General features: G+C 34.7%; 2 protein-coding genes across 2 annotated transcripts; one reads left to right on the forward strand and one right to left on the reverse strand.

Annotated features, from left to right (window-relative positions):
* Positions 1-340: 340 nt before the first annotated feature.
* Positions 341-1,994, forward strand: DOF4.7 (DNA binding with one finger 4.7). The gene has a single exon (XM_089610310.1). The coding sequence runs from the start codon at positions 716-718 to the stop codon at positions 1,763-1,765; it is 1,050 nt and encodes a 349-aa protein (XP_089466436.1). The 5' UTR covers positions 341-715; the 3' UTR covers positions 1,766-1,994.
* A 6,145-nt stretch (positions 1,995-8,139) lies between these two features.
* Positions 8,140-13,502, reverse strand: LOC149399345 (Di-glucose binding protein with Kinesin motor domain-containing protein). Its single transcript, XM_089611849.1, has 19 exons — positions 13,119-13,502; positions 12,738-13,036; positions 12,485-12,656; positions 12,329-12,399; positions 12,040-12,223; positions 11,813-11,922; positions 11,617-11,716; positions 11,448-11,534; positions 11,199-11,375; positions 10,635-10,908; positions 10,372-10,533; positions 10,052-10,267; positions 9,934-9,971; positions 9,680-9,843; positions 9,331-9,582; positions 9,192-9,257; positions 9,034-9,108; positions 8,874-8,945; positions 8,140-8,770 (listed from the first exon to the last, which is right to left on the reverse strand). Exons 1-19 carry the CDS (start codon positions 13,315-13,317, stop codon positions 8,297-8,299), a joined length of 3,192 nt encoding a protein of 1,063 aa, XP_089467975.1. The 5' UTR covers positions 13,318-13,502; the 3' UTR covers positions 8,140-8,296.
* Positions 13,503-16,657: the final 3,155 nt, after the last annotated feature.

The following is a 16,657-nucleotide window of genomic DNA, read 5'->3' on the forward strand; positions in this document are numbered from 1 at the left end:
ATTTAAAGCGATTTCCAATTATGGCCAATATACATATAATATATTATAAAAACAAACTAGATGATATGAAATTTATTAGCTTGTGGACATTTATATGCATCGAGAATTTATTATGCAACGAAACATATATATAGTTACATATCCATGTGTGTTCTTTTTGCTAATTTATATAACAATCATCAATGAAATTCTGTTTACTTGTCTCTTATTGTAGTAGTGGAAGTTGTGGATATGATCTCTCACCCTCTTTTTCCAAATCCGTTTCATATTACACGCATATACATGTCTAGTCTCTTTTGTCTCTAGTAAAACTACTCAAACACACAGTCTCTCTCTCTCTCTCTCATATATACACACATATATAGATAGATATATAGACCGCCTTCCGTTTCTAGCCTCTCTCTTTCTCTTCTCCTCTCTAAAGCCTTTTCAAAATCAGATCTAAAATACACACATATCTCTCTTTGATGAAGATCACAAGCATCAAAACCCACCCACCCACTATACTCTCTCAACCCAAATAGCCCTTCTTCTCTTCCGCTTCAAAAATCATGCATGAAACCCATTGAAAACCCATCTCCATTTCCCTCTCCCAAAAGCAAACCATATTTTCACTCCCTATAATATAATATTATAATAATAATAATAATATATCATTTTGCCTTTACCATAACTTTCCCTTCCCTTTTTCCTTTCCCTCAGAACAATCCAAGCCATGTCCAACGCCACCAAGCCCACCAACCCGAAGGAGGAGACAGCCCAGCCCTCGTCCGGCCACCGTAAAAACCCCTCTCCGGCGACCCGCGCGGCGGCGGAGCAAGCCCCGCCGCAAAAGTGCCCTAGATGCGACTCTCCCAACACCAAGTTCTGCTACTACAACAACTACAGCCTCACCCAGCCACGTCACTTCTGCAAGACCTGCCGTCGATACTGGACACGTGGCGGCGCTCTCCGTAACGTCCCCGTCGGCGGCGGCTGCCGAAAAAACAAGAAACTCAAGTCCTCCTCCGCCGACGACCGCCACGTCAGCAAAGACTCGTCGTCCTCTTCCAACGCCAACAACAACAGCCACTTCATGCTCTTCCACGGAATCTCTCCGGCCATGGATTTCAACCTCGCCACCACCTCCAACACCACCGCTTCTCTCTTCGATTACCATCAAAACCCTAATAATAATATCAACACCCATAATTCACTGCTTTCTCTGGCGAGTGGTTCGAACAACAACAGCAACAACAACAATAACCCATCGAGCTTGGCTTCGTCGATCGAGTCGTTGAGCTCGATCAACCAAGACCTCCACTGGAAGCTCCAACAGCAAAGGCTCGCTCTTCTGTTCGGTAATAACGGCGTCAATAGTAACGCCGTTTACGCGGCCAAGCCCACGAATAAGCCTTACCAGACGGCGGTGCCGATTCTGTTTCAGAATCTGGAGATCTCGAAACCCTTATTACCCCACGACTTTGGTGGCGGCGAGAGGAAGTTGGGGAATCGCGACGATCGGATGGTCATCGGATCTGATAGTAATCACACCGGAAATATGGATCAGTGGTTCTTCGGATCGGATCAAGTGGTGCAATTAGCTCAAGCCCATCATCATCATAATCAGCATCAAGGTGTGAATGTGAACAACGCAGTTCATCAGGGAAATGATGGGAATATTGAAAGCGTGACCGGAGGTACTAATTGGATCAATAACAACGTGAATTGGACTGCGAATAGTACGAGTGCCGATTTGCACCAATTCAGCGCTTCCTTGCCCTAGGAAAACCATCCGATTCAACAACAGGTCTCATAATTAATTATTATTGTTATCTTTTTATATCAAGTACTTAAATATTTTATAGGCGATTAAGATGTTGTATTGACCAAATATATTATGTTTTTTTTATTATCGTTATTAATAATTTAGCAAAGGTTTTTTTTTTTTTAAACATTTGTACAAGACCATTTAGGCATATATAATATGTATTTTTTAATCCTTCTTTTTTCTATTTGAAAGTTGTGTTTGCTTTTCGTTCGGTGCATATCCAAGTGTAAAAGTTTTATAATTAGCGATGACAAATGAACTATTATCCAAAAGGAGAAAAGAAAGCATTTCGTCCCCAAAAAAGAGGATCTCATTTTTATATCATCTTATTATATTAAACGACATTATACGTATTTGTACTAAAAAAGTCAATGATCTTGTTCAATATAATGGAGTATGTGTATTTGTGTATATATATGTATATATATTATATATTATACTTGTTATTTAGTTTCTGTTGGGTGAAAAACTGACCTATGTTGTTTTTTCTAGGCCTTAGTTGCCGGGGATGATCATATGTCTCTTTCATTGTTGATGACTTTGGGATCTGTGGTGAATTTTGGACTGTTATTAATTAGGAAAGAGGAATCAATTAATTAATGGTATATATCTTTGGTTTTGTTTTGTGTTCAATATTATGAGTCAGAACCTGTATCTATTTTTCTATCCATCCAGAACTGATCAAACTCTCTTACTGTCCTCACTGTCTCTATCAATTTAACTGAGTCTTTCTCTGACCAGCCTATCTATGAATAATACACAATGTTTCTGATGAAAAATTAAAAAAAATGAAACAGAAACTCACTTCTCTAACAGTGTGTACTTCCAATTTTGCCAGGGTAAAATTAACGTTCAGTTACTTTCCTATGTGTCCAAATTAATTTACCCTATATATTACTCTCTCTCTCTCTCTCACTATATCTATATATAATATATACACGCACACACACATGTATATATATAAGCATGTATGGGCTCACTTGGCTGGTAATAATTAATCGCAGTGTGTAGTGTAGTGATTTGGTGGTGTCTGAAAAAGTGGTGGTTTGAAAGTGAATTCAATGAGAGACTGTCAACATTTGAATGGGAATAAAAATGAAAAAAGCGTTCTAGGGTTCGGTGATTTTGTGTATTCACAAAAAAGAAAAAAACAAACGTTACTATACTCAAATAATGTGTTTTGTATGTTTTAGCTTTTTAGACTCTTTGAACACAGAGCCGATACTGATCAAAGGGGTTTCAATGATAGGGAATCTTATTATCTTTTTTCTTCTCAATGCCATCGCTCTAGATAAGCGAGAGGTATTTAGAGATAGAGCGTTTAGTAGTTTTTTTTTTACACTCCCTTAAGTGAAAATTCAATTGTTTATTTCTCAGATAAAATCTAATAGAAAAGGTTATTGCTATCTTGTGGCATAGATGCATTCACGTACGCGTATATATAAGTAACAGTACAGCCTGTAATTAACAATAATTATTGACGTACTATTCGATAAATTATTATATAGCAGTAATTATTAAATGTTACTTAAATGATCCAACAGTAAATATCGTTGGATCTCTATATTATTGCTCTGATCTAGTCGTGTGATATAGGGTACACATATTTATACATGTGTGTGTATTCGTAGCATGTTAAATATAGCTATATATAACGAAACCCTACCTTCTTAAATTTTAACAACGTAAAAAAAATAGTAAGACAATTATTTCAAAATTTCAAAGTACGAACAACTAAAGACTTCCTACCACGAAACCCTTCTTTGTCTCGGCTGCCACTGTTGATATCATCATGTACTCTGATATATATATATATATATATATATATATATATGATTAGAATTAACTATACGTATGTATTATATATACGTGTATATGTGTGTGTGTGTGTGTGTAAATTTAGTACAACATTCCTTAGGCTTATTTATAATAATATGCGACACTTAATAAAGGTCCTCTATATCTCTTGCTTCTAGGTCCACTTTTCTTTTTTACATCTTGTTGGTGCTTTTTCGTACCAATCTCAATAAAGTCACATACACTGATACACAAACCCTCCTCTAAAGCTTGGCAATCAATCATTAATTTTACACACTTTGTTTTATTCTCTGCAAAAATTCATATGCATACATTTCTCATACTACTTTCTTTTTCCGGACAAAATATAATAATTTTTTTTTTATGAAAACATGAGAGAGAGAGAGAGAGAGAGAGAGAGAGAGAGAGAGAGAGAGAGAGATGGGTGAGTAAAAAGAGTTTTAGGGCATGTAGTAGCGTGATTAACGTGATGACACTTCTACGTCTAAGTGGATTTAATATTTTATTTGTATTTTGTTTTCATTGGTTAGGTTGTGCTTCGTGATGTCAACTATATATATCACCTTGTCAACTTCACAAGTCACAACAACATACATGATACATCCCTCAGGAACCTCATGAACTATATATATATATATATATATATATATATATATATATATATATATACATATATACATATATATATATACATATATATATGTATATATGTATATATATATATGTATATATGTATATATATATATATATATATTTGTGCATGAGGAATTTTATGGTGCAACTCTACTCCACACTATATCTTATCATGCACGTCATTAAATTAGTATTCCTAATTACGATATGTTTTAACTTATACAAGCTTATAAACTGATGTTTTTTCAATTACGTGTAATCTAAATATTTAATGTTGATAATTTTCTAGTCGATTATTTATAATCATTGTAGAAGCCAGATATAAGAATTATACCATTTTTTTTAAACCATCACTATATATAGATATATATTTATTTGTACAGTATTATGTATTAGATTTAATATGTAAGATCTAAATAGCAATAAACTTACACCTAATAATATTATTATAAAAAAAAAATTAGACAAACCCAGATTCATAGCGTTGATGTTAGCGCTCGAAAGCATGAACATATGAACTAATGAACCAATAAACGTTGACGCGTGATAGCATGGTCTTCCTCAATTATTATTTCTTATACAACGACTGATTGATTTATTATATAATACGTACGTTGTAGTAAGGGTTCTCGTAAATGTTCTCAATTAGCTCAACGTATAATATTTAGTAGTCTATTTAAACTTGCAAATTAAATCTACTAATTTAAAATACTAATACAAAAAACATATTAATAATATTACATTTATGATTATAATTATTAGATATATCACAAATGTATATTTCCCAACTACATTATGTAACTCGTCAAGTGTGAACGAATTATTATGAATATAGAAAGAGGAAGAAAAACAATAGTTATCCTCTCTCTCTCAACGCTGCCAAATTAACTAATCAAACGTGTCATCATGGTATAATAACGTTTCTAGGCCGATAGTGTTTTGGGCTCTTGTTCTGTGATGACGTGTTGGGAAAGTGGGACAAAGTGGGTCCCACAGAAACGAGAAAAATACTATAGTTACTTATCGCATCATCATCATCATATCCTTTATGGCGTCTTCCTCATAATTTAAGTAACAAAATCCACTTCGGTCACTTCTTCTTTTATCTCTTCAAATAGAAAATAGAAATTATAGAACTAATATATATCTCATTCTCTCACCTTTCACTATGTGATCACTAGTCAAGTTGCCATACTTCTCTTTAAAGCCGTCTTCGTTGTGTTTTCACTATATTAATCGGAAGATTATACCATTTTTAAATGAGGATTCTATAGTCACTAAATAAAATCTATGAAAATCTTAACATAAATTAATATATTCTTTTTTATTGAGGGTTATCACTAGTATAGGGACTTCATGTTGGATAGCAATTATCCACAGACAAATTTAGTTTAATATCACATTTTATATTAATTTTTTAGGCAACATCTAACATCCTGTTTGAATATATTAGCTGTGTATCAAATTATATATTAAACTTAATATTTAGTACTGACTTGAGATCATGCATTATAATATTCATTATTACTTTAATATATTATTTCGCATAATTTCAGTGAACACAATTATAAATTGATTATGATCCGGTTATAGACCGATGTGAACTTAGGGATGGGGATGTATAAAGATATTTTTTTTCTAGAGATAAAAAATAAAAATCATACAATTCTGAATTAAAAATGGATTAAAGAATAGGGAGATATACACCTCCCGTTCTCAACTTGCCTCGGTCCTAAGAGCATCTCCAATAAAGATATCAGATTTGGTGTAATTTTTACATCAAATTTGATGTAACTTTTAAATCAAATATATTTTTTCTCCATTGTATTACACTATATCTTAAACTAAAAGGAATATTCTAATAATATGCTTTTTGATAAGGTTCTTTCATCTAAATGCTTTTAGATTAAGTATCTTAAGTTTATTAGTTATTTGTAATGTCTAATTAGATATATAAGAATTATTTTTTATGTATCAATTATGTGTAACATGTAGTATAAATCAATAATAAATTATTTAAAAATAAAAAATGTACTTAACAAAAGTGAAAATTAATAAAGCTCATTATATAGATAATACCACATTTTTTAGGAAATAAATAATACACCATTAAAAAAAATTTATTGCTATTTTTTTAGGGACTTTTATTGCTATTGTTGTTTTATAAGTTTAACTATTTTTTATCGTTTTTTTTAATCTTTGTATTAGTATTTTTCTTGTAATTTTAGTAATAGTATTTGTAGTATTATCTTTTAATTATCGAATTAATTATCTTTGATATCTATAAATTATTATTATTAATTATCGGCTTAATTTGGTTTGATATTTATAAACTTTTTTTATTATTGGTTTAATTGAAATGGTATTGAAGAAATTAATTTGGATTATAAACAAAACTTCAAACGGTTAAAAACATATATGTATTAAACTTTGATTAATTAAAATATGTACTTTTAATTAAAGATTATGAATTAATTATATTATAATAATGCTATTTTGTGTAATCTTGACAGCAAATGAACATTGTTACACTAAATTTAGTGTAACACTGTTTATTTGATGTCAAGATTACGCTAAATATATAGTTTTAGAGTTTTAGTATTTTTATTATTGGAGAACTCTATATATAATGATAGAGTTCTCAACTAGAGATGCTTTAAGTACTTGGATTAAATTGAGATTATATATATATATATATATATATATATATATATATATATATATATATAAATTGAGATTATATATATATATATATGTATGTATATACACGTAAAACTTTAATCCATTTTATAGTTCTTAACTTACAGTGGTTAAAATATATGATTTGTAGCCGTTAAAGATAGGTTTGAGCTGTCACTTGAGTTTTGTCACGCAAACTAGCAACACAAGATCACAAAATATCATTCAATAAACTTACTAGCTAGTCCTGTAATAAAACAGATGACGCTAAAATAAACATAACATAAGTTAGGTTGACATCATATTATATATAGAATTACCAACCACTTAATTTATTCGAATGCTCATTCAAAATTCCCACTCGTAGCCGGCGCTTAGGTTATATTGCAGTTCAACAAATTGATTGTTAATTTAAGGGGTTATTGAAGGTTATGCCCTGTTTGATAACTACATTAGGTGAGTTTCAAACCGAGTATTGATTATTGTAGTAGATTTTGGATTTGCATAGAGTAAAAAAATTCCATGAAAGATAAAATGTATTCATAATATATGCTCATATAGATATGAATTTTTTAAATTTGTCCCCGAATTTTCTTTATTCAAATTTGTCCCCTCGACTTCATGAGGATTGAGATTAAAATACTCATTTAAATATCAATATTTCAAATACACAAACTAGCTCATTTAAGTTACCGATTTTATTTAAATTTGGACAACTTTGCCTTTAATGATTTTCCGAATTAGAAATTATTGACGAGCTCGACGAAACTTGTCCACCACCAAACAAGGTCTGATTCGTTAGAGTTTATTCGCCGAACTTTCATTTCTTTACTCTACTTACCAAAGTTTGTCTAATTAGGCATCTGATTCGGACATCTTTAAACATTTTTACATTTCCTTCGAGACTGTTTCTTTGCCAAACCTTGACCTTTTATCCTCAGATTGTTCATTGTATGGCTTCCTTTCTGCGCATTCCACTTAAGTTGACATCATCAGATTAACGACGTGGTGGTTAGCAATTTTTTTTACTCAATCTATCCATTTTAGAGCATTTTATTAATTGTTTTTGTTGGTTAAAAGGCAGACAGAGGCTTTACATATGCAACCATTGCATAAATAAATTAATTAAAAAAAGGTAAGAAACGTAAGTGAGAGCTAAATGACCAAAATATGGCCAAACCCACAGTGCAATTTGAAAAAGAAAAAGAAAAACTAGTTAAAAACCTCATACACAATTCTGTTGAGAAAAAAAGCCATACAGTACAGAAGAAAGCAATGTACAAAAAGAAAGACAACAGCATAAAGAAAATGCTGTTGATGTGCTCAAAAGAAAAGAAAGAAAGAATTAAAAAAAAATTATCTTGACCAAATCTTCTTCTTGTTATCTTGAGCCTGATCTCTGGCGACCACTCTCTTCTGAGCCCCCATCAGCTTCGCAGCACCAACAACAGGCTTCGCTGTCGTTGTCGTTCTCGTGACTCTCGTGCTCTTAGGCGGGTCTGATTTCCTGATCTTGTAGCTGTTACTGTTGAATCCGCTCGAGACCCCCGTGACGTAGTTGTTCTCTGTGTCGCCGCCGCTCCTGAAGAACTCTCTCTTCCTTCTCGTCCCTTGGACCGACGCTGAATCGTTCCCTCTCATTGACCCTTGACTCACCGGCCGGTTCACCGAGTCAGAACACCTCAGAATGTACGGCTCGACCTCGCTCATCGGCTCGTCTCTGATGCAGGCTTTCACCTCGATGGGCGTCGACTTTATCGCGGCCTCGGCTAAATCGCGAGCGCGCCGAGCTTGTCTCTCTTGATCCAGTTTCTCTTCGAGTTCCTTAATCTGGGCAATCACAAGTTTTTATATACAACACATCATTAGTACTTGACAAAAAAAAAAAAAAAAAAAAAGTCATCTTTATGGGATTTTTGTTAGTATGGTTTACTTTTTGGTGAAGTAAAGTGGAGTCTTGGTTGTGTTGTTCTTGCTCCTTCAGTTTGATCTCGAGTTCTCTGACCTGTAAAAGGAAAAAAACCAAAATGAAGAGACAGTTTCAAAGTTATAGGAAAAAGAAAAAGGAAAAAAAGAAGGAAGACAATTATGACCTTCTGGTGAAGCATAGAAGCTTGATATTCGGCTTCTTGTACTTGGTCCTTCAGCTTGGTTTCAAGATCCTTCATCTGATTCAGTCACAAGGGAAAAAAAAATAATTTATTCATGAGACTTGTTTTCGTTTCAGTCATTGGCTATGCTTATTACAGACCTTTTGTTGGAAAGATAAGGATTCAGATTGGTGTTGGTCTCTAAGCTTGACCTCCAGCTCTTTAACCTGCGTCACAAGTTTTCAACGCTCCGGTCAGTACTCCAAGAAAAAAAAAAACGAGAAGAGTCAAAAGTCAAACCTTATACTGGAGAGAGCAACAAATTTCTTCCTTCCCTTTCAGTCTATCGGAAAGTTGCGAGACTTGCTTTTCTGATTGGCTATGCAAGCTTGTCCTTGTCTCGAGCTGGTTCTCGAGCTCTCTGATCTTATCTTGTTGGTTTTTGTGGGTTTGATCCTTCCCCTTTGCCTTACTCTCCAAGCTATGCAAACTCTCTTCGAGCTTCTTTAACGATTCATCTTTTGACCGAGCTTCCTGTCTCGCCTTTTCAAGCTTTCGAGAGATAAAAAAAAAAAAAAGATAAATCAAAATTACTATGATAAAACCACCTATTTATTCATGTTATTCCAGCGCTAACTAACTCACTAACCATGGCTTTTGTCTTTTGGAGTTCAGCTGTATCCACTTGTTTCCTCGCAGGTACCAACTCGATCCCACGGACCCGTGTAGCAAAAGTCAAAGAACTCACTGTCTCGCCCGAGTCCTGATCCGAAGGGCTTATTTGCACGAACATTAACGTTTTCGAATCACCCCCTGAAAAAAAGAAACAACAACACGCCATTATAACTCTGTTGTGTATCTCGAGTTTTGGCATTGTACACCTTCTTCTTTTGTTTAACTTACCTAACGAATCTTGAAGAAGATGTGTCAATTTGGAGTTCCTGAAATAGAAACGCAAGAAAAACATCGAGTTATCAAAAGAGACCAAATAAAATAAAAAATAAAAAAAAGGAAACTAAACCTGTAAGGAATATGACTGCTTTTATTTGCTAACGCAGATATCACATCTCCGAGAGCCGATAGAGACTTGTTTATATTCTGAGCTTCTTTGAGTCTCTCTCCTTGGACGTCTGTTTTCGCGAGCCTCTCACTGCCTGCCAAATCAACCAGCCAAAGCTTGCTCTTCGTACACTCCCCGTTCATCAAGTTCTTAGCTTTAACCATTATGCAGAGCAAGCTGAACAAAAAAGCCATCATCTCTATCTATAATCAATCCAATCAGAAGAAAAAAAAAAATGAACCCAACAAAACCGAAAAGAGAAAAGAAAAGATTTGTATTACCAATGAGACCGACTGCTGTGCTCGTTCACATTGTTGCTACTCGTCGCTCTAGCGTTGCTCCCGGCTTGAAGCACAGACCAGACTTGACCGATATTGTTGACTTTCGCTTCAACGATCCCGGGAACAGGATGAGACCCTTCAGATGCTTGTTTTATCTCCAGCCTAGTAAAAAAAAATCAATTAATCTGCCCAGCTTTGTCCCTGCTTCATAATAATAATAATAATAAGAAGAAGAAGAAGAAAAAGAAAGGAGTAAATCTTACTTCTTAGACTGTGTTGGTCCGCCTAACAAGTCTCTGATCTGCTCGTTGTAGACTTCAAGCACGCTGACAGAGATTTCATACGTAAAAGTGTCGCTCCTCTCTTTCGCAATCTCGAAGAGTTTTTCGAGGGTCCTGTAATTGACTCCCCTATTCTGCTCGGTGCCCTCCATTGTGAAAGTCTTTCCGGTCCCTGTTTGGCCGTAAGCGAATATGCAGACATTGTAGCCATCAAGCACCGAGATCACCATTGGCGACGCATCCGCAAATACATCCACTGCCCCAAAAATAAAATAAAAAAATAAAAATAAAAATCACCAACGTGTTGGGAATGCTTTAAGGTCAAGCTAGCTTATAAATAAAATGGATTAGTTAGCAAGAGCATGAACCTCTAGAATGTCACATCTCTCACTGTATTTCCTTTTTTTTCCACAGTAATATAAATTTTGTATTTCCTTTCTTCTATACTTCCACTAATATAGATATACCAGTTCTTAACACTAAGCCACATTTTTTCTTCTTTTCACACTTATTTCAGCAGGATAACAAGATGTGATTGATCGGTACCTTGGTCGTCTTTCGGTGTATAAACTCTGTCGAATTTGAATGACTTTTTCGTCGAAGCGTTTGTTATGATTCCAAGAGACCCGTCTTTTGCCGCGTCAAAGTCTACGACCGTCGTGCACCCAGAAGCTATCTCTCCCTTGTTCAAAGGTCGGCAGCGACAAAACACTCTTATATTCCCTGAAAATTTCTTATGTACTTAGAATAAGCGGGATTTTTAGCTTATAGCTTGAGACAGGGTCAAGAGAATACCTTTAGCATCCTGAACCTCGTTAAAGAGCTTCTTTCTCTGAGCCTGCTCTTCGCTGTACTTCATTTTAAGATCCTCGCACTGTGCAACTGAAACAGTTCGACAATTTCATCAAGTTTAAAAAGCAAGAGTGATTTAGAACAGAGTGAAAGATCAAAATAGAGAGCATACCTAAACCTTGAATGGCAAAGACCATTTTATTGAAATCGGGAATCAAGTCGGTGCAGTCATGTGCTTCGCATGAAAGCTGAATATGTTCGCTCTTCATAAGCTGTGTACCATCAACAACACTTTTAAAGTTTTAAAGCTTTGTGTCAAGGAACATTAATTAAGAGAGAAAACAAAAAATGAAAGCAATAAGGATCACCTTAATTTTTTCTTGCAAGTCATTAACTGCCAGTGTCCATCGATTCTTGTCATGCTCATACCTATTTGAGATATTCCCCAAGTCTTCAGATTGTTTCCTCATAGCTTCATCTAATGACCCAGAACCCAAAAAAAAATTAAAAAGTTAATAAACACTAAAAAACTTCTCGCATTTGGAAAACATTGTAATAAACATTTTTCTGGAACTACTAATATAAAAGACAGTACCTTGGGAGTGATTCTTGGCTGCCACATCATCAAGTTCCATCCGAACCTTGTTTAGTTGCTCATTGGCCGTAGTTAAAGACATCCACGCCTCGTAACATTCGTTTGCCTTAAGCTCACATTGGTCTGTGAGCTCTTTTATCCTTTTCTCGTACTTTGCCGTAGACTTCTTTTGCATTAATTTCATCTGCAAAAACCAAAAAAAAAAAAAAAAAAAATCAAGGTCAAGGAAAAGTGGAAGGCAAAAATAAAGTAACATTTTCACAAGGATCCTAAAAAAAACACTTCGAACCTGAGTCGGAGGAATAAATATCTCCGCTGCACAGTTGTCGCACTTAAGAAGCTCGTGTGACATCTTAGTATCTAGTAGAGAAAAAGTGTTAAATTTAAATAAATAATAAAAAAAAACTCAATTCTTGGCTGGTTAAAGAATCAGGATCGAGACTACCTGAAACATTTGATGCTCTCCGTATTCCAATCCCACTAATAATTGGGCTTCCAATAACCCCTTCAAATCTCACAGAGATCGCTCGGTCATCTTTCACAGAGACCCTCAAGTCAACTAATTGCAACGGCTTATTCGCCCCCACAACAGAAAAAATATCGAACTCCGAAAGAACCTGAGGAATTTCAGTGGTACACATCTATAAATCCCAAACACTAAAAATTACATGGTTTTTGTTTTGAGGCTCAAGAAATACCTTGTCTTCTTGGACATAGACATTAAAAACCCGCATTCCTTTCGGCCCGTTGGTGTTTATGATTTCGGAGAAATGAAGATCCACAAGATATTCTCCTGGCAAAATATCTCCGAACCGATAACGGAAATCACCCAACCGGGCAGATCGGTAGAGGAACGGGAAATCTCCGGCGCCGATAATCTCCTCGTTGGTTCTCATGACGTTCCCGCCATCAAAGAAATCATCTTTCAGAAATTTCGCGTCGGAATCTCCCTCGGTCACGCCCTCTCCACCGGCGTTCACAAACATCAAATAGTCATCTGTGTTGATTACTAGGGTTTAGACTTTGCGGTAGATTTAATCTTAGGTTTTCTGTGAAATCCCCCACAAAAAATTACTGACCTGTGGAATCGGATCTCATTAATCCGGTCGTGACGAGCCTCGAATCCGAGTCGCAGAGCATCGAGTCCGCTTCGTCGGCCATAGCGGAATCGTTGGGCTCTTCGATCGGCAGATTGGCTCTGGTGACCCAAGAAAGCGACGAGCTTGGAGTTAGGGTTTGTGGGGTTTCAGAAGAATCAACGAACCGTGCGTCTTCCATGGAAATGGTAATATGAAAAAAAAAAGTTGAAGAATTATGTGAGCAGAGCGAATCCAAGAAGAAGAAGAATACGAAAGAAGAGTGTGGATGTGCGAAATGTGTTTGTGTTAGTAGGTTCGAATTTGAATTTAGAGAGCCGTTGGGTTTGCAATGAAAGTGACTGTTTCTTTCCCTTTTCTTCACTTCCCAGTATTCAATTTCGCCTTTAATCTTTTTATTTTATTGTTTTTTATTTATTTATTTTGTTTAATTACTTTACTGTCCTTTTACCTTACGAGGTACAAAAATGCGCTAAGGTTCCGAAAACTCTTGACGCAGCGTTGTAAATTCTTGATATTTCTTCATCTTTTTTTTTTTCATCTTAAAAATTTGATTCCTTTCCTATACTGATAGTTATAATGATGAATTAATCAAGATGAGTTTCGGATGTTTCCTTTTAATATATATAGAATTTGTTTGATGCTTGTTTGATCGTTTATTATATACGGAATACACTAACTCTTTTGATTATTTCATTAATAGCAACAACGGATATTGAATTGCTTTTTCTCTTATTTTTCAGTAGTCATAAAAAATTGACAAGTCAAGACAAAAATTGAAAGATGTAGCTATGTACTCATTACAAAATTTAAAATTCGCTAAATAGTTAACGTTTGATTTATTTTGCATAATAGCCGTTGACCAAAATAAATGGAAATTAAAAAGACAAAAATACCTTTAATTAGATAAACAGTAATAAAAATATTAATAACTTAACATAACAAAAATAAATGGAAAAAATAATAAAACACGATAAAAAAATAACTCTTTCTATAATAAATTACAAAAATCCCTAACAAATTGGAAAAAATTTATTGGGATCTTCACTGTCGATCTGACTGACTAAGCATTACGGTAGCGCTCGAAATACTGTGTTTTTACAACAAACATACGGACATTAACATAAATAAATACAAATGTACTGAAATTAACACACATTTACATATAAATTAACATGAATAAACACAAATGAAAATGAAAAACTCTGTGCCTTTCTTTCATCCAGGAAATTCACGGCGTTATATAGTCGATACCATAAAGTGGCATTATGATCATAGAGAAAGAAACAGAGCCTAGAGCGAGTGAATGAGAGAGAGAGAGAGAAAGAGAGGATTATTACTGAATCTCATCAATTTTGTGCTCGAACAGACAATGTCAATACATTTGCTTCAATATAAATTTCTTTCCATCAATTGTTATAAACCTAGCTTCCTCTTCCTTTTGTACCTTCATAAAATCAACATACAAACTTAATAACAATAAAAACCACGATTCCAATAATAATAATAAAAAATTAAAATCACAACAAATAAATAATAACGTTGATATCATGTAACTAAAATAAGATTATGCATACTGAAGAACTCCAATATTGAAGCCATTGTTAATCTCCATCACCTCTTCTACGGCGACGAGCTTGAGGTCCGTAAACTTTTAGAATTGTCGGCATCATCGAAATTGACCACGTGAGCACCACACGCTTCACATCTGCGTCTCTGGCAAGGTGCCATCAACTGCCATCAAGAGCAGCTTCGTCTGCGGGTCCCGCGGGTCTTTGAGTGTGCAGGGGGACGCTACTCAGAAGACGCCTCGGCAGCCTTGGACAGCGGCAGGGACAGTTTCAACGTCGAGGAGATCGGCGGAGAAAATGCGAAATCTGCTGGAATCGACGTCAAGAGAATAAGGAGGTAATCAGAGTGGGAGCTCGAGAGGATTGAGGAGTGGATTTCGTCGGAGTCGTTTGGAGAGAGAGAGAGAGAGAGAGAGAGAGAGAGAGAGAGAGAGAGAGAGAGAGAGAGAGAGCATGGAGTTTTGTAATTGCATAAGTTTCTAATTCAAGATACGGTTTTTCTTAATTATGACTAAATTTTGTTTAAAAAATAAATAATAAGGAATATTAATTAGGGCTAAATTGGGAATAAAAAAATGGACTGAAGTGCCACATCATATTTTATGGTTATTTTGCTAAACATATAAAACGTTGGTTAGTTTGCAATTTCAACGTTTCATGCAGTTTAGTCTGCATAATATATTGAGAGTAAGGAGGTAATCAAAGTGGGAGCTCGAGAGGATTGAGGAGTGGATTTCGTCGGAGTCGTTTGGAGAGAGAGAGAGAGAGAGAGAGAGAGAGAGAGAGAGAGCATGGAGTTTTGTAATTGCATAAGTTTATAATTCAAGATACGATTTTTCTTAATTATGACTAAATTTTGTTTAAAAAATAATAAAGAATATTAATTAGGGCTAAATTGGGAATAAAAAAATGGACTGAAGTGCCACATCATATTTTATGGTTATTTTGCTACATATAAAACGTTGATTAGTTTGCAATTTCAACGTTTCATGCAGTTTAGTCTGCATAATATATTTTTGTTTAATCACATTCTATTTTATGTTTATCTCTCTTTATCTCTCTCAATTTTCATTTTTTATTTATTCAAAACTCTAAAAATACATATCTTCCTCATACGAACTCGAGATTGAGTGACTCCAAATCCGATGGATTCTTGGCGACGAGAGCTTCAAGAATATACCCATTTTCTGGATGAAAATTATGTTTACTGGCGTGGAATTCCGCGGGATCTGGACTCCGAGAGCGGCAGAGTTATTCGTCTCCGCCGAGCGTTGGACGGACATATTCGAGATCTAACGGCGGCATAGCTCTTCGTCGGACAACGAAAGTGCGGAAGCACAGTGCATTGATCGTGGAGGAGAGGTAACAGAAAAGTCAATTTTCGAAATACTGGTAGAAAAATATATTGGCTTGTTTGCAAAAGGACATAGCATTTTATAATTTCAATATATTAAATACTATTTAAGAAATATAGATAAATTGGTTTGCTTGCAAAGGAACATAGACATATTATTAAGTTGTTTCAGATAATTGGTTATAATGAACATACCTTTATATTAAATATTACGTATCAATTTCGACCCCAAACTAATTATAATCAATTATCTAAAACAAATCAATAATATGTTGGAACTACCTAGCCTATACGGCAATCGAACACACAAGCGTCTAAATGAAAACACATCTATAATTAATGGATATATCCAACGATCGAGATCAACGCAATAATATCCCTCATTATAATAGGATCATGACAAATGCGACAAGTCATTCACATCCATTGTCGTTTTGACTTATATGATATCAAAGGCTACTCGTTTTTAACACATTCAAGTATCAGAATAAGAAAATTTACGTAATGAGTTTGCGCAATACACTATTGAAACAACAAACGACACAACAAAATGAGGTTGAACAATAATAAACGACACAACAAAAATAACAAGTAAT

The sequence above is a fragment of the Urtica dioica genome, chromosome 4 (genome assembly GCF_054948205.1).
Source record: "Urtica dioica subsp. dioica isolate 48M chromosome 4, U.dioica_male_clone48M_v1_H2, whole genome shotgun sequence".
Taxonomy (NCBI): domain Eukaryota; kingdom Viridiplantae; phylum Streptophyta; class Magnoliopsida; order Rosales; family Urticaceae; genus Urtica; species Urtica dioica.